We start from the raw sequence: 19,266 nt of genomic DNA on the forward strand, positions 1-19,266 counted from the left end.
ACCCTCTTCTAAAGATCATTCTTTAGCTAATAAATTATCACACTAAAGCTTCATATTTTATAAATTTATGTTTTGCTCTGTATAAATAATTAGACCTTTATTTGCAAGAATGATAACTGAAAAAATCGAATATGTACTTCATCATCTCTCAATAGTGATGGAGTAATAGGACATTCTCTAATGGAAGTCATTCTGGACTTATGATCCTGGCTAAAATATTCCATAGAGTGGCACTCCAACCCACTACAGCAAAGTCAAGTAAATATTCCAATTCCAATCAAACATGATGCTGAGAACACTTGCATCTTCCGGGATCTGTTCCAGAGTTTTCCAGAAGACATTTTGGACTCATGTTCATGACTAAAATACTCCATACCCTAGTACGAATCGTTCGTGGCAACTTCTATACAACTTGTGTCAGTCATAAACAGGCTGCTTCAACTTTTCGAGATGGAAATGTGCTACTTGGGTTGAGTGTTATACGTTAAATTACCACAGCAAATCCAATTGAATATTATTACGATGTCAATATAGTATGACCCTGATGATTACTGCCACCTTCCGGGATCTGATTCAAGGGCCTCTTTGGGGAAGTCGAAATTAATCGTTTTCCATATGATCGCTTATATGAAAAAGCTGTCCCCTGTAAATCATTCCAGCCCAATGAGTGCGCAATAGAGTGCGATACATCAAATCACTATAGAAATTATATTGCCTATTGTGAATATTACATTAGGTGAGCGAAAAGAGTGGATCATGGATTAAATCTGGCAGAACATTGTGGTGCGTAGATAAGCAAAAACCGCGATAGAGCGGGTGAGAACCAGAGAAGCCAACAACGAAGCCTGTCAACGGTAGTCAGCTCTAGAGAAGGAAGTAAACCGCAATTGCAGACGGGACAAGCGAGTGTGGGTGGACTCCCTGACCGACGAAGGAGAGAATGCCGCAACAATCGGCGATATCCACCTCCTCTGCGATATATCACGACGTCTGATTGGAGCAAGGATGAATCCAAAGATGCCTATGAAAGACGCGACTGGACAGTTGCTTTCTGATCCCAGTAACCAGCTGAAACGGTGGAATTGTGTTAAAAAAGACCTGAGTGTATTCACTTAGGCTTGTTATGTTGTACTCCATGGAATATTTCAGTCAGGACCATTAGCTCAAAATGATTTCCGGAGAACCTGGATCAGATCCCGTAAGAAGGAATGTGTTCACAATTTCCTAAATGATTGGCATTTTAGCCTCGTTTATTGGGCTGGAATGATTTCCGGAGAACCTGGATTAGATCGCGGATGGTCATACTCTTTGAAATATTTTAGCTTACCGTTAGTTCATAATGACTTCCGGAGCACCAGAATCAGATCCTGGATGGTGGCTACTGTCCTCAGATTATTTGCATTAGGGCCGATCAATTTATTATGTCACGCTAAATTGAGAATCAACTAACCCCCTTCCCCCTTTCGTCACGTTTTTCCTATACCTAACGCATTGCTTGTTACAAAATCGTAACCCCCCCTCCCCCTTAGAGTGTGACATAATATATTCATCACCCCTTATAATATTCAACTCGGTTGAACATGTATGATTTTACATACCGCGCGATATAGTAGTTTCAAATATATTATTTCTAGTCATAATACAGGATTTACGGAACCAGATACTGTAAGCCTTGAAACAGATGCCAATGTGTCTATATGGCCATGGCCATATCCTATGATTTGATATGCAGTATGATTCATTTGCCGCAAATATGACTATGGCCTAAAGTACCGGATTACAAGATATACATTACCGTATCGTATTGCGGAATCTATGAAATGGAATACCGGAATCCCGGAACCGAGGCAATGTGACCATATGCCAAAGGTATCACTACAAATAATCTTTATTGATCCTATCTTATCATGCTAACATGGTTTGATATGCAACATGATTATTATACTGCGAATGTTACTGGATTCCACGGATTTCCCGGAACCGATGCCAATGTGCCCATATGTCATCAGATACACTACAACCTGATTTCATTGATCACAGCTTGTCATTTTGGCATGTCATTACCTCAATGTAATTATATTCCAACTCCGGAACCGTACCAAAATGGCTCAAATCATCTTCATTCACTTGATTCTACCTATTTGACATGATTTGACATGCCACAAGATACTTTTGTCTGAGATATTACTGTGTCCTACAGAACCGATTTCCGGGACTCCTGGAACCGATAATATCGTAGCCATACGTTATGGAAATATCAAAATTCAGTCTAGCTAATCATATTTCATCTATCTGATATCATTTGCTGCACCAGACAACCGATTCGCGTGAAAATTTAAAACATTTGATCAAACTGGTTAAAAAAGTACAAAAAACACAGACATATTTACATCTCCCAAGAACGAGGAGGGTTCTACAGGGGTGGCACCTACGACAAAAGTTAGTTCAACTATTCCTCTTGAATAAAAATCCAAGTTTATGAAAGTCGGATAAAGCATTTCTGAGAACGAGTTTGTTGAAAAAAATTCGTTCGTTCTGGTACTTTACGGGATAAAACCTTCTTCAAATATACATTTTTTTTAAAAGCTCGAATGAATGGGTAACTGAAAAAAATACCGATTTTAAAACCATAATTACACTAAACCCCCCAATGTTTGATTAACTCTCACGCAGTAGTTAACAATTTTTCCTCCTCTCTTTTTGCACCAAAATGTTCATCAAAGTAAGTAGAATCTCATTAAGATATTGATTGGTTTTTGAAAATATTTGCCCCATTTTAAGATTTGAATTCCGTAAAACATCATGTTTGGATGAAATTAACCGATGTATTTTTTGTGGTTTCCAATATACCGTGTTGCTGTGTTCTAGAAAGTTGTGTGTTTTTGTGTTTCCTGAACATAATATGCCATTGAAAAATCAAACAAAATTTTTGAAGCCGAGCTTCATATCTCAATGAAAATGATATGCTAGTTAATGTGTGTCTTCAGCAAAGTTTATGAAAAAGATAAGCTCTACAACTTTGTAGAACATTTCGATATCATAAATCGTCAGTCAAACAAGTTAGGATTTGCAAGTGGCGTCCTAATGAGTATAATGTATGGATGACCACTTTATCAGATACGCCTTCTTTCAACCAAAAACTTATATGAAGACAACAAATTGATTAAACTTCATCTTCGTGCGCTTTTTATTTTTTCCTGAAATTCACTCTTCAGTGGTCCAGAACGAGATTTTGAACCACCCTATCATGTAAATGATCACTCTAATGACAAAATAAAAATTAAGGGTCTAATATTTTGCGTCAAGGAACAAACACAACTCGTCTCTGTTCTACATCACACATGTTGGATACGGGATGTCCAATGCAGTATGAATAGAGCAATGAGCTGCGATGATATGTGCTAACCTCTCAGTATCTTCTAACTGTCGCATATAACAAATAAAAATTGACTTTCAGTCGCTAATCTAAATCGAAAATTAATTTGATGATAAAACCAGCAGCTCATTGCTCTATTCATACTGCATTGGACATCCCGTATCCAACATGTGTGATGTAGAACAGAGACGAGTTGTGTTTGTTCACATCGACCGATACTGAGTGGTTGCGGTACAAGCACATATCGTCGGTAATAGACGATTGTTGTGTATTGAGAACGCTTGCGCAAAAAGACTAGGGAGGGAAACGGATTCGAAACTCATATGTCATTAGCCAAATACATCCGTAGACCATAGGTCCACCGTTGTATAATTGGCAATGCACCCGTGTACTGAATGGGAATTGTTGGTTCGAATCCCACCGGTGCCCTTAGATTTTTTCGCAAATTTTCTCACACGCACGTCTCTTGCCGATGATATGTGCTAACCTCTCAGTATCTTCTAACTGTCGCATATAACAAATAAAAATTGACTTTCAGTCGCTAACCTAAATCAAGGAACAAAACTACAATTTTTTACGAAATTCTGAGCACTATTATATGGAATGGAATGGCTGTATTATAGAATCCAAAATTAGAAACTTGGACAACTACAATCAATTTTTGACGAGCTTATTGATTTACCATCTAATTAATCCATAAAGTAATAATTTTACAGTAAGGTCTATGTATGTAAAGGAAACCACTCATTGTTGCAGGCACAACCATTGTTGGACTGTCCACCTCGTATAACTTGATCAAGTACAACACCTGATTGTATTCAATTTACCATTGTATGAAGGGCCAAAAACCGAGGGTGAACCTGTAAGCAGAGACACTTATGCTTAGTTCGCGGGATCAAAGAGAATCTCCTTCCAACAATAAAATCCTACAACCCGGTAATGTACAAGCCATCGCACTAGGGGATGTCCCAATGAGTGGGGAAGAAGAGCCCGCCTTCAATTCACGATCTGTTAACGACAGGAAGTTGGCGATTCCACTCTCCCCATCCAAATCGCTTCAGTCGGGTGCCCTGAGGACCGTCTCATACCCAGCATGTAATGTGTCGTATAACAATGGAATGAATGTTAAGAGAACAATAAAGGAAAGATCTCACCCGATATGTTACAAAGGAATCCATGACTTCACGGCGATTTCGAAGAGCTCCCATAGATTAGAGGACGATTTATATCCTTCTGCAGTTCAACAAAAACTATCGTCTCTGAAAGACTCTCGATAGAACTACTCGATGAAAGCGTGACATCCGAACACGGTGAACCGGCCTCCCAGGAGGCAATGCCATTCGCAGGCACACTTACACCGCTGGTTACAAAAAAACACAGCCGTACAAAGAAACGGATTCAATAATAAACGTCACTCTCGCGAAAACATACCCGTCGTCGTCGAATGGCAAAAAAAAGGTATCGGTGGGCAATTTTGTGAAACGGAATTTCCACTGAAAATCAACCGGGAATGCACGAATTTCATCACACCCAACTGCGAAACACGTTCAAAAGCAGTTTTGGTACACTTTCGATCAAAAACAATTTTTTTTTTTTTTTCAAAAATAGTTGCGAACGTACCAACATCATAAACTGAAATAAAAATTATCACTCGCGATGCCACAAATTTCTGGTCCGGGAGAAAAAAAATCAAACAATGCAGATAGCGCCAAATCTTCTGATGCTTGCAAACATGATGAATCATGCTTTCTTTCTCGATTCTAAAATCACACACATATAACCGTCCGGGAAGCAGAGTGCCAGCGCTAATCCGGCGTTTTTTTTATGAAAAAGCTTGGATTTCCTTCGCTTCGAAATTTTTCAGAAAAAAAATGAATAGAAATTCAGGGAATATCAAGGAATTTATTTTTCATCTTTGAGTAAACAGGTTTATTGGTAATTTCGCATTAAATTATGGGCTTTTTCCACCTTGTATTATTGAGCGTAGCCTAATATACCAAAAGTTTTTCGAGTTTGGAATTCAATTGCAAAACATTACTAGAGGTTTGATTCAATTCGATCAATTAAATTCGATCCACAGTTGTGCAGACAAGGCTATTCGGATTCTGTCTCTGGGCTTAGGACAAGTTGGGAGATCATTCTCAACAGCACACTATTTCATTTTATTGACATCCTTTACGAAGAGACCACCAGCGAATCGAATGGCCAGTGTCAACGGAAGGAACGCCCACCATATAATCTGTAATCAAATGATGTTAGAGTCTAATACAAAACCCATTCCCATCCAATCGCTACAAACCTGTAAGCAGTGCAACCAATGACCGCATGTGTGTGCCGTTTTTCCAATGGTGAACACTCCCCACCGTGCCATCTGATCCGGTTCCAGCACAAGCACGTACCACGGAATACCATCCGTGTACTGATGGGCCATGTTGGTTTGTACTATCGATGGTGACACGACCTGGCACTCGACGCCAGTGCCCCGAAGCTCATGACTCAGTGCCAAACTGAAGTTCACCACAAACGCCTTGGATGCACTGTATGCCGTCAGGTACGGTATTGGCACGTAGCCCGAACTTGATGCTACGTTGATTACAATGCCCCGCCGGCGACTTTTCATCGCAGGCAGAATCATATGCGTCAGCATCGTTGTTGCCATTACGTTCAGATTGATCAAGGTCAGGAGATCAGATTCGGTGTTCTGTGCAAAAGATCCAAGCTCCGGCAGAAAACCAACGTTGTTCACTTTAAAAAAAACGAAGAGCATCGGATTTACGCATCAGGTGGTGGAAGGTCGTTTAAACTTACCTAGCAACCCAATATCGATCGAGCCGAGCTTTTCATGCAAATCAGCGTAAATGTGAGGGCCATCAGAAAAGTCCACCTGGATCCATTGTGTTTCGACTCCATACTTTTGCTCGATTTCGCTGGCCACCTTTATCAGTTTGGATTCCGTTCGTGAGATAAGCATTATATTGAGTCCCTTGCTTGCTAAACACTCTGCGTAGCACTTGCCAATGCCATCCGTTGCCCCGGTGATGACTGCAATACAAATCTCTCCACGTTTGAAATCACTTCATTTGAATTAAAGCACAAAACATACCTGCCCAAGGTCCATAGCGTTGGGATAGCTTTTCCTTTCGGACAACACTTCGAATCGTTCCCCAGATGACGGAGGAAAGCGACTCCAGGAAGCTGTTGTAAGCCCACAGCAGAACAGCGTACACTCCGATCCACCAAAACATCGCGCTCCACTTGAGACAGTTGTGCGAGCAGATGTTATGAAACTGCCTGACCGGTGACTAACATCAGCCGCGACGCTCTAACTGCTAGCAGAGTAGGTACATGTGTGTATGCACAGAATGGATCATTTTAGATGGCTGAGTTTTGAACCCACCACAGTTTTCATTTGGCGCTACTGTATACGGACGAACCAATGTAAAATACTGTGGTAGCCACAGTACGGTGCTGTCAAAACCTCAGCATCTTCAATGATCCATTGAATAAAATCCTCTTGTAACGAGAAATAATTACAGCAACTGGCCTCTCTCGTTCGTTCCCTCTCTGTGGGAGCTATGCAGTAACTCTCTACATAAATATAAGGTACACTGGGGTAAGCTGAAACCTCGTGGGGAAGGTGAAACGAAAGGCGTTTCTCACAATGAATAGCTTTAATAGAGATTAATGACGTTTAACGCACGCACACTAGCGGACCTGTTGCCGTGTAAAGTTGTTTAATACTTTCCTCGGGTACTAACCTCAAAATGTATTGATTTTGATCAGTCGAAATGTGTTTGACAGCGGTTTGTTTTGTATTTTCCTCGGATTTTCACTACCACAGTTCTGAGATAGTGCACCAATACAATTGGACGTGATAATGTCTGTACAGAAGTTTGCGCTAGTGCGCAATGCCGCTGAATTTTGTAAATTTACATTTAGCACATTGATTTATTTTCTGGCATTAGTTGAAACATACAGCAATTCAACTTAAATTTTACGTGATAGTATTTATTAATCCATGAATTTGCATTGAATTGTACATGCATCTGTGTTTTTACATAAAGTCATAAAGTGAAAAGTCCAATTGAAATTAATTGAATTTTCAACGAACGTGTAAATTTCAGCTTCAACTCATTGAATTACTGATCGTCAAACGTGCAATTTTATATTCAAAAACCTGCTCCAGTTTGTAGTTGAAAATTACAAAATATGTTTATCTCTGTATCTGTTTCAACTTCCTCGCGCACGTTAAGTTGCCCCAGAGTACCTTGTATTACCTGAAGAGCGTTTGATGAGTATTCTCTCGTTCACGACTGGGTTGTCCAACGGTCATAAAGCAATTTGAAACGCGTCAAGAATTGGCAAATCAAAGTTGGCACTAGTGGAGAATAGAAGAACTATGAGAGTGATGATGGTTTCAAAATTTTACACGGTGAGGTATACGAGGGCAATCTTAAAATGCTTTTATTTTGCAAATGGAACATTTTATTTAAATCTGGTTAATGCTACGTTAGTAGAAAACTTAAGGACTAATATAAAAAAAAATCTTTTCAGATTTTTAGGTGAATACATAGATATCAGCTTCTCTACCACTGTAATAAAATGCTCCATTTGCAAAATAAAAGCATTTTAAGATTGCACTCGTATACCTTCCCTAAGGAAATCTTTGAAACCATCATCACTTTCATAGTTCTTCTATTCTCCACGAGTGCCAACTTTGATTTGCCAATTAACTCAGCAAAAACTTCAAAAAGTAGATCGATGCATTTATATTGGTAAATGCTGTATATTTGTACCTACAATTTTTAGGATGTTGTTAAAGATGGATTGTAACACTTGTAATAAAAGAGAGTGATCCATCGCACACACGAATCATATGGATGAGGAAGAGGTCTAAAGTAATACGCTTGATTGGGTTCCATCGTTTTTTTTTTTTTTCTGAGATGCGGGAGAAAAAAGAGCTGCCCGCTAGCTTGTTGGAAGGCCTCGTTTGTCCTCTATTTAAAAAGAAACTCCAGTCGCCAATGATCGAGCAATAGCCTGAAGTTCGTCGGAGGATATCAGGCTGGTTCTCATGGCCGTCCGCTTTGAGAAGCGTCTGAGAACGGTTGTGTGTTTTTGCTCCGCTGCATGCTTTTTTTTAGAGCTCGGGCTATCTTTGTGCTGCTGTGTAATTTTTCGGTGCTCGCATTTGAATAGTTTTGTGTCCCGGACGCGATAATTTGATTTAGGATGGTTTGTGCTGATGTTTTCCCCCTGTTGCTTAGGTGCCTGGTGTGCTCTCGCTCCCTTTGTTGACGGTGTGACTCAACCGCGCTGATCTATTATTAGGTTTTTGCGGTGTGCATTGCTTTTGTGCACAGAGTGACTTGAAGAGTGATGTTTAGTTATAGTGTGGTTGGATTCGCTGGAGGAGGAATTGTTTAAAAATGCTTTTCCTTTATTTAACGTCGGTCTCTGTTCCGCAATCTAGTGCCAATCACCGACGGACATCGATTGCCATCCATTGACGGCAACCGAATGTGCAGGAAGGCAGCTTCCACACCTGCGTAGGATATTGCACCCATTCACAACACACATGGGCCGGGACCAACGGCTTCACTTCCCTTCTGAAGGAAGACGTGACCAGAGATTTTTATGCCTCAGAAAAATCCCACCGACCTTGGCCCATTGGGGTGTTAGAAAGCAGTCTAGCTTACCACTACACCACCGGCGCCGGCATTAAAATTGTTTAAAAATGACTAGAGAAAATTAAGCATCGGGAATGCGCTCCCGGATACATTGATTTGGTGAGTACGTTCCAGTTGAAGTTGTTCTTATACATTTCTCGATTGCATTTTGGTGGGGACGTGTCTGCTTTTGTGGGCAGTGCGTTTGATGGTCGGTTTGGTGTGACTGGTCGCTCGCCCGCGCGTGCTGCGCCGCTATAAGATAGGGGAAAATTTCCCCTATCTAATGGTGATGTTGACATGCGAGGGCGGGATGCCAGTTGCGCCGGATTGGGGATCGGATGCATTGTTTGCGGGAGCGGATGCGTCCCTTCGGGGGAGTAATCGAGATTTATTTTCATCGTTCCCATTTGTCAGAGGGATGACCTCGATCGCATGAAGCATGTTCCTCGGGTTTTTACGGTGAGGTGTCTACGAATAATCCATTATGATTTTGAAGCATGATTCGTTAAGAACATATATGTCCGGATCGAACATGCAAGCTTGGCACTTGACCGATCAGTTTTTGTTGTGTTGTTAGGTGTGTCCTTAACATGATCATGACGACCAATTATGAAAGAAAAAACAGTCGTTTGAAACGCAATAGAGTTCGGTCGAGATCCAGGTTTAAAAGATCATCGGTAGTAGAGGCTTATCCTTGTCTAAAGGGCACCACCGTGGAGTTTGAGTTTGAATAAATCCCAGGTCATATTATATTGTTATTATACATTCAATGATAAATATTTAAAACAGGATCAAAACACATCTGGAAGAAGCAACGTAACATCATTTGATTTTCTCCAATGTATGTTTAAAGTTTATATGACAGTGCAATTAACCATTTTATTTTTCCTTTCCAGGAGAGAAAAATACATTACTTGTTGATATATCTATTTATATACTTGTAAATACTTATTTAATCAGATTTGGAATATGAGTTATGAGGGAGCTTATTGTGTTCTCGAGTCCTCCGTTTAGGCTGGATTTATTAAATCCTAAAGTTTATTTTCAGCTCTTTGATGATGGAACATTTTTAGATTAATATTATAATGATTCACTTTTTTCAGCCTACGTTCAGGAAAATACAAAAAAAAAATTAATGCATGATTACAATTTCATGAAAACTGTTAACTGTCCAAATTACCTCGATTTTTGTGACTATTGATTCATTATTAAAGTTTACCAATATTTTTAAAAGCATTCCATATTTAGTTAAGCCATTCCATGGTGCATACTAAAGTGTTTGTCTCAATTCAAATAAAATATCAAAAGTTGAAATCAGTTAAATGTATTGAGGTTGACTAAAATCGAGCTTGTTTGTATTTTGCAATGCTTGTTTATTTTACATTACTTATATTTTATATATTGCATGACTTGTAAATTATATTATCATTATATCATTATAACTAAAAAAATTTAGTTAAAGAAACTAGTTTTCCTGCAGATCCTGAAGGACCAGAAGGTGTATCAAATAGCATATCATTGGTATTTTATTATGATATAATATGATCTCTGGTTTTCAGAATTTGGATTACCCAGAAAATCAATTGGATATCGTCATACATTAGGTTACATTGTTTAACCTTTGCAGAGTTTTGCTATTTCAAAAAATATTCATGGATGCTTGTTTTTATAACTGTTGTATGCTCAAATAACCTCGATTATTTAGCAAATTGATTCTTTACTTAAATTGTGGATTCATTCAATAGGCAAAGTTGAGTTCAATCATACCATGCAATTAAAATATTAAAATAGCATGAGTTTAAAGAATCTGAGTGAAAAGATCGAGGTTGTTTGTATTTGGTTATATTTTATTAATTATATATCGACTAGATGGATCGTGTGTTTGAAGGAGATACCTGAGATGGGTCGAAGAAAGCCTACGAGAAGGCCAGTTGCTGTTGGTGCTGCTCCATTTGGTTATTTGGGTGATATCATTCCCTTTTATTTATTTATACAGTATCCCCTTCCTAACGTTAGGACATGACTTCAGCTTATCGTTTGCCAAAACGAACCTTGCTGCAAACCCTACCCTCTTACCCAACATCCCAGTGATTCCTCGTGGAAGTGCAGAGGATTTCTCGGCTTCCATCAAAGCGAGTGTCACGTCATCCTACCCATTCCTTTCTTGACCTGCGTTCGGGCGCGGCCGGCGCTGGTATTGCCTAGTTTGAGATCACCAGTTTTTACACAGTGAGGATGTGTGCTAGTCCCAAGCATCGTCTATTGGTTCTCTGTGTAATTACAGCTGATCTGGCAATAACAGAGTAGCAACCGTGGGCGGTCAATCATGCTCATGCTCATGCTCATGCTCATGGATATCAGGCTGGTTCTCATGAGGGCAGGGCTGATAGGGAGTCATTTTTGAGTGACTTGGTCTCTTTTTTCAAGCACGGCACTAAAAAGTCTCCTTTTTTAAGGTCTAGTCAGTAAAGTAACTGTCACTATTTTCAACTTTATTAGCGTGAATTTATTTCAATGCTGAGCCATATTCTTCTTGCAGTGTGTCGAATGTCATTATGAAATTATCTTTCTCTATCTACAGGGTGTCGATTCATTAGGCTAAATTCCTTGAGTTTTTCATGGTTGTTACAGAACTTTAACGGCTAACTTTCAGGCTTATAATAAGAAAGCTATGGTTTAAATGCGTTAAAAATATGCTTTTTAATATGTTTTTAAGGCAACCTTTTTAAAGAAAATTTGCAAACCCATTAAATGTTGAGATTACTTAATGTTAGCAAGTCTTAGATCTCAAAACATTCAATGTACTTAAGTTTCTTATTCTATGTACTATGTAGCTTTATGGACGATAAGAGATCTTCAGTGAAATCCCATTAACTTCACAACATTTGAAGGAACTTTACAGAAGTTCTGAGGAATGAAAGAAAATGCTGAATACTTCTTGAACAGAAGAGTAGTAAATATACTGAAAATATGGGGAACTTACTGGAAGCTTTAAGAACCGCAAAGCCGTTTTATTAACTTCCGAAAAAACTGCAAGAGCTTTTAATAAGTTTATAGAATTTTGGAGAGCTTCACCGGTGTCAAGAGAACTTCAGAAATATAGAGAACTTGAGAAAAATTGTGGAAAGTTCTAAGTACCTCAGGAAAACTAGATCTAGAGTGGGGAATTTCAGGGGTCTAAAGGGCAGTTCCCGTAGCTTTAATCCAAGTTTTTGAAGCGGTTTGAAGATCTATAAGAGTGAGATAGTTCCATGATGTGATGAATAAGAAATCGAGAACCCTTTAGATGTTCCGATAATTTAAGGGAAGTACAGAGACTTTCAGAGAATTTATGAAATCTTATATTTCAGGAACATCACAGAAGTCCAGAGAATTTCAGGGAGGTGTTTATCAGAATTTCATTTATTTCGGCGCATAACCGACATTTTCAATGTAGTTGAGAGCTTCAGGGAAACTCTAAGAACATCAAGTCAAATCAGGAAATCAAAGGGCGGTTAAAATAATTTCAAGCAAATTGCAGAAACCTTAAAGAAGTTTCGAGAAACTCATGGAATTTCCGGAAATTTCAGCATAGCTCCGGGAAAATTTCTGGAACACATTAAAGTTATATCATGGAAATTTCAAAAACTTCAAAGAATTGCGCGAATTCAGCTACGTTGATTAGATTCTATTAATAAAAAATGCGAGAACTGTTAGCAAGCACCGATATCTTCAAGAATGTCAAAAGAAGTTCTAAAAAACAGATATTTTAGATAGTTCCTTTATATTTACCGAAGTTTCGAGTCTTCATGGACGATCGGATAACTTCAGCTCAATCCCATTAATTTAAGGGATTTTGCATTTGAATTATGGGATATTCCCAGAATTCTACGATTGATCCGCAAAATTTCAGAAGCATCAGGGAATTATGAATATCTAGCCTTCAGAATCGTAAGGGCCAAACTGCGATTATCGATTCTCTTCATCGATTTTCTCTTCGCATTACCACAGTTCAGTGAACCTATTATCCGAAATTATCACAATCCAGTGTAGTGGAAGGTTGTATTAGCTAGCAACAGCAGCATCAAACGTCGAGAAATGTCAATCTAGCGAAAATAGATGAAGAGAATCGATCATCGCAGTTAAGCCCTTATGATTCTGAACGCTAGCTGTACATTAGAAAATTAGCCGGAACATTCAACAAATTTAGAGAACTTCATCAAGTAAGCATAGAAAACTTCAGTGATGACCAGATAAGTTCAGGGAAAATTAGTGATTTAAGACAAAGTTCCGTGAGCCTTTATAAAGTATGGAAACTTCAAGGCAATTCAATTAATGTCAGTTAAACTTTTTTTTTTTTTTTTCCTTTGGTTTGTTTTTTTTTGTCGATCTTGTTTTCCGTGCTGAGCACCAATGCTACCGACGTGCCAGGAAGGCAGCTCCCACACCTGGACCCTACCTATCGACCCATCAACTCATGAACCGGGGACCAACGGCTTTACTTCCCATCCGAAGGAAGGCGTGATCAGAGATGTTATGCCTCAGAACATCCCGGCGGCGCCGATTGGGATTGAACCCAGGCCTGCTGGGGTGAAAGGTAATTACGCTTACCACTACACCACCGGTGCCGTTATCAGTTAAACTTTGGGTTCTTATAAAAAATACTGAGAAATTCAGGGCAGCCTTGAGCACTGAATTTTCTGCACAGTTTTAATAGCATCAGGAAAGTCTAGACGAACCGACGTGACAGCTCAGAGAAGCTTCTTTCAAAATCTTACCTAAGACGCCATGTTTAAAATACGTTGAACACTACCGCCATCTACTCATCCGATCGCATCTTATCATGAGCAAGGACATCTTGATCGCTCATTTGACAAATCCAATTGCGGACAAACGAAATGCTCCAGTCGGTTCGTCGGTGGTTCTATGAACTTCTAAAAAAAAAGTTTGAAAACTTCAGTGAAAATCATAGAACAATATTAATTATTTTGATTTGATTCCAAGAAAATTGCAGAAGCTTAAAGAAGTTCCAGAAATTTAAGGAAAACTTCACAGAAGTGCAGCGATCTTCAGAAACATTTTTAAAACTTCCTAAAACTCTACGAAACTTAAGGGAAGATCCGAGGTCTTCAGGAACTTCCAAAAAAAGGGGAATTTCAGGGGGAGTTAGTTTCAGAAAATTAACGGGAAACTTTAAGAAATTTTCAGATTTTCAGAAAACTTCAAATGTTAAGCAAATTATTGAGGTCTTCACATAAGTTCAGAAGTTCACGGAAGCTTAAACATTTGTAGGACAGTTCAAGTAAATTCAGGGCAGTACAACAAGCTTCATGAGAACTGCAAAAACTTTAGAGAAGTTTCGAACACTTCAGGAAAGAACAGAAAACTTCAGAGCAGTTGCGTTAACATTAGGGAAATTACAAACATTTTAAAGAAGTTTCGAGACCTTCAGCAAATTTTTAAAACCTTAGAGAAGATCCATGATCGTTAGGAATATTGAGGAAACTTTAGGAAGTCCAAGTTCAGGGAAGTTTAAAAATTCGATGAGCATCAGGCTAGTTTCTCAAACTACAAAAGAACTTCAAGGCAGTTTCATTACCTTCAGGAAAATTTGGTGAACTTTCAAGTAATTCTGAAGACTTCAGAATACTCCATTCCATATTCAACGGAGATTTCTCATGAAAATTCACTTGGAGTTCTCCTCAGCATTCGTTTTAAAAATATCACCAGAATATAATTAGAATAGGGGAAATGGCTCTAATGTTGGCCTATGGATCTAAGATTGGACCCATCGCTAAAAATCTGCTATTTATTAAATTTATCAAGATGAACGCGTCATTGGGATGGTACTAATGGATATTTTTGGTCGCTATTGAAAATTTAGTCGATTGCTGAATTTATGTATGGGCCCAAATTAAGGGCATTTAGGCCTCTGGGTCACCATATGGACGTCATCGGACAGGAATACTTCATCGAAGTGCTGGAACGTACCACCGGTCTCGGCAAACCCAAACAGAATTTGGCAGACTTTGTTCTGGAGCAGTTCAAAGTGACTCGGCCGAAGCGTGTCCTGTTCGTCGGAGACATGCTGCCACAGGATATGGGCTTTGGATCACGCTGCGGTTTCCCGAAACTGCTGATGCTGAGCGGAGGCACCTCCATGGATATGCTACGATCGCACCAGAAGCCAGAGAAGCTGCGCGATTTTTACATGGACAACTTCGCCGACTTTATCCAGCTGTACAAAGAAGTCGAATAGGGCGGGTTTCTTTAGATTTTTAACACATCCATCTCCTGTTGCGGCTGGATTGCAACTTCCTGTGGTGCGTGAATGTTTTGATTTTCAAGATTCTTGGAATTTTTTTCCAAAAGAATTTTGATAAGATTTTAGAATGAATGTCAGAATTACAACAAGCTATTGTGAAAAAGGATCCCACAATCCGTTAAAAATACCAAAGGAATCAAATTTTGAGGGTACAATTCCAAAGGAAGTCTGAGAATAACTTTAAGGGAATTGCGGTGATTATTCAACGGACATCACCAAAATAAACTCTACACAATTTTATGGAAATGTTCAAGTGAAATATCAGAATAATTTACAAATTTAGAGAAGCAGGACTTTATAGATAACAAACAGGCAAATATTCGATTGCGACCACTCAGTTCGATCCCGACCGTACATCTTGCACATGCAAACAACCGATTCGAATGCAAGGCAGCGCAGTATAGAGCTTTGAGCTTAGATGATTATGTACGAGCTGGAGATTTCCAGAAGTCTGTAAAGTATAGACGTGGAACGGAAAGACGGTCTACTTAAACGATCCGAAAGGTCCTCTTGTTGGTTGAGGTCAAGTGCGTTTTTAGCTAGATATTTGGCCATTTTTACGTCGTCTCGATTACGACGTGGCTGTTCGACCTGGTGGTCAATCGATCAAATATTGCTCGGCCCGTTCTTTAGTGATTAGGAGGGCGAGTGATCACATTCCCCCTTATTCTGCGAGTCACGTGACTCTCTGTCACCGGTGAGGTGACAATTGTCACCTCGTGTGAGGTGACTCTCCATGTAAATCAAATGGAGAGTCACCTCACACGAGGTGACAATTGTCACCTCACCGGTGAGAGAGAGTCACGTGACTCGCAGAATAAGGGGGATTATATGGTGAAGGAAGACAACAGTTTTGCGTCTGTGGAGATCAGACATCCCGGTTCAATTTCCGGACGACGATTTGTTGCTTGTGCTATCCAGGTTGTGTCCACGTTTTTTGGGCCCAGAGACCAATAGAGCCGTTGAGTAAGCGTCCGTATCGGCATTCCAGGAATTCTAAAGAGAATCCAAGCGAATTTTAAATAGAAATATAGGAAAGAAGCTTCATTTAATTCCTAGAAAAAGCTTTAAAATTTGATGAAAATCTTAGGATGAATCCATGATTTTTTGCTCAATGATCTTCAGTGAATTTCTGGACTTTTATAAATATTTTTTTAGGGGCTCAAACAGAGAATTTTCAAACTTATTTTAGAACATTCGTTTCGAGATGCGCCATGCGGCCCCTGGTCACTATGTCTCTATGCTATAGTCTATTTTGTTAACGTTGATCTGTTTTCTTTAACTATAAATGGACGTTTAAAGTTTTACGTAATTAGCTAATTGACCCTTTTCACATGTTGGTCTAGAAATCTGAAAAAAAAGATAGTTTTAGACTCTAAACAAATGTTCAGAATCTTGTAAATTTAGGACTGCGGAGTGTTAGATAATTTTCTTGCACTGAGAACGTCAACAATTTTCATTAGATCTCATTTGTATCAAGTTATAGATATCTTTAAACATTTCTTAAATAAATCTCTCACTATTACAATTAGATCTCGGTATCGGAAAAGATACTGTTATTACTTGTTTTTGCATACATCAAAATTTATTAGGAGAAATGGCTTTATCAAATAGAAGCTTGATTAAAAATAATTAGTTAATCACGCGATTACTTAGCCGGTAGAAGCTATTTTCTCGTCGTGCTTCGTTCCTTGTCGTTGTTATTTCTTCGCCGTTAGAAGCACATCAAATGTTATGATGAGGTCGGTAGAAGTAAACATCACATTCGACTTTGCCAATGGGAGTGAAAAATTTGGACGGGACACTGAATGCAAATGCTGCTGAGATGGAAGCAACTTACCGGTTTTTAGTGGTGAAAACGCTTCTCGAAAGAGTCTATGCTATATGCAATTTGGAACAACTGTGAAATAATTTTCCATTATTCGGATGGAAAGGCAGTGCCATACAAAGCCTGTGGAAGGCAACAGTCAATATGTGTGAGTGTACGAATTACCACCTGAGGTCCCGGATCGTGATGGGGAAGTTCAGAAAGCATAAGCTTTTCATCTGCGAAAAGCACAAGAAACGAAGCGATGTTGGATTGAGAATCTATTATCGGGGAGAAAATCCCTGTGGAGCTGGGCCTCGACATGCACACTGGTACAAGCTGTGTATATGGACGGAAAAAGGAGGTTGCAGCCTCGGTGCCTCCCTTAGCTCAGTCGGTAAAGGTGTAACTACAAAGCAATATCATGCTGGAGGTGGCTGAGTTCGATTCCCGGTCCTGGTCTAAGAATTTTTCGGATTGGAAAATTTTTCGACTTCCCTGGGCATAGAGTATGATTGTGCTTGCCACAAAATTATACTAATGCAAAAATGATACTCCCCAACAAACAATTTGTGCTGATTAAGGGCCGAATAAGTTATTTTTTTTTGCTGAATAAGCTCTTATTCCGCTTCCAATGTTTGTTGGGACGCATCTAAAGCTCTCAATTAATAACAGTAGATGTGCATCGAGTAAAACACCAAGTTGAGAACACATAATAAGCTAATTTGCGGTAAGCAATAAGCTTGAAATGAGAAGAAGAAGAAGAAAATGAGAGAGAGAGAGAGAGAGAGAGAGAGAGAGAGAGAGAGATCCTCGCTATACACTGGAGTCGCTTTTTACGCGGGTGATACGTCCCGCGTAAAAAAAAACCGTGTAAATTCCGGAATCCGCGTAAAAAAAAACCGCGTAAATTCCGAAATCCGCGTAAAAAAAACCGCGTAAAAAAAGACCGTGTAAGAAAAAACCGCGTAAAAAGCGATATACCGCGTAAATTCTGAAATCCGCGTAAAAAAAAAAACAGAATCCGCGTAAAAAAAAACCGCGTAAATTCCGGAATCCGCGTAAAAAAAAACCGCGTAAATTCTGAAATCCGCGTAAAAAAAACCGCGTAAAAAAACCGTGTAAAAAAAACCGCGTAAAAAGCGACTCCAGTGTATTTCCTTAATCGGACTTAAAAAAAAACAAATGTTGATGAATGATGAATTCATGCCTCAAGCCTCGGCTCACCCTTGCTTCCTTGTACCGCTCACTGTTCTGTCAGGTGCTTATAGCAATATTTCATTCTCTAGAATTTCTGATATTGTTTGTTGCTTTGTTCAACACCAATCAAAGAATTAATCAACGAAAACACGGCACTCCTATTCTAATTAGAACAAATTGCCCGAAAGCCCCAATCCGAAGTGAAAACAGCACAAACACCCGTCAACGATTATTGCCATCAATGTTGGCACTTGTCGTTCCGCAGCCATCATTAATAAGTACGTTTTTCCACGTTGCGATGTGCCACCTGCCAGATATCAACCCCCTTAGCCGCGATCTGCACCGCGCTACTGTTGTCAAAGTGATAAGCGGCAGTCGTCGTCATCATCGAGAAGAAGGCACTAAAAATTAACAACTATCCAGTTGTAGCAGCATTGCGATTGTCTTTTTCGTCCATTTAGCAAACTCCTTTGCGTAGGTACCTACATTTCCCATAGTGGGTGTCAAATTTGCCCCCCGAGGGAGCAGTTCTGAGTCGCAACGGGGGTTGAGTTTGGAAATGATTATGGCTTTTAAACACCTCTGCTCGCTGTCACTTGTCTTCTTCAGTTCCAAATGGTAGATCTGCGTTTGCTACCTTTCGTTAATTGGAAATGTGATTTTCGAAAACATTTGGGAAAATATTCCGGAATTTACAAGTTCTTCAAACGATGTCAACCCATCTCGGTCCGTACCCCATAGCGGCAATGTGAAATTTATTCAAAACTGCATAATCACCACCTAAAGCTAAAGATCACGGATTTAGTGCGGTATCGTTTCGACGAAGAAGTTTGCCTCCACAATTCGTGATTTCTCGTACCTTTCAAGTTTAGAGACACATAGTATAGATTCAAATTTCCAACTCCTC

At 39.4% G+C, this 19,266-nt stretch overlaps 2 protein-coding genes across 3 annotated transcripts in view; one reads left to right on the top strand and one right to left on the bottom strand.

Moving 5' to 3' along the window:
* The window catches only part of LOC135711377 (nuclear pore complex protein Nup88-like), a 489,612-nt gene that overhangs the window by 185,709 nt on the left and 284,637 nt on the right, over nt 1-19,266 (top strand). The window lies entirely within an intron of this gene.
* On the bottom strand, nt 5,525-6,698 carry LOC135711329 (inactive hydroxysteroid dehydrogenase-like protein 1). The gene is made up of 4 exons (XM_065234119.1): nt 6,480-6,698; nt 6,185-6,418; nt 5,676-6,121; nt 5,525-5,615 (listed from the first exon to the last, which is right to left on the bottom strand). The coding sequence occupies exons 1-4, from the start codon at nt 6,619-6,621 to the stop codon at nt 5,529-5,531; spliced, it is 909 nt and encodes a 302-aa protein (XP_065090191.1). The 5' UTR covers nt 6,622-6,698; the 3' UTR covers nt 5,525-5,528.

The sequence above is a fragment of the Ochlerotatus camptorhynchus genome, unplaced genomic scaffold, assembly GCF_037179485.1.
Source record: "Ochlerotatus camptorhynchus isolate MF236.1 unplaced genomic scaffold, CSIRO-AGI_Acam_v1.1 ptg000432l, whole genome shotgun sequence".
In the NCBI taxonomy this organism is placed as follows: Eukaryota; Metazoa; Arthropoda; class Insecta; order Diptera; family Culicidae; genus Ochlerotatus; species Ochlerotatus camptorhynchus.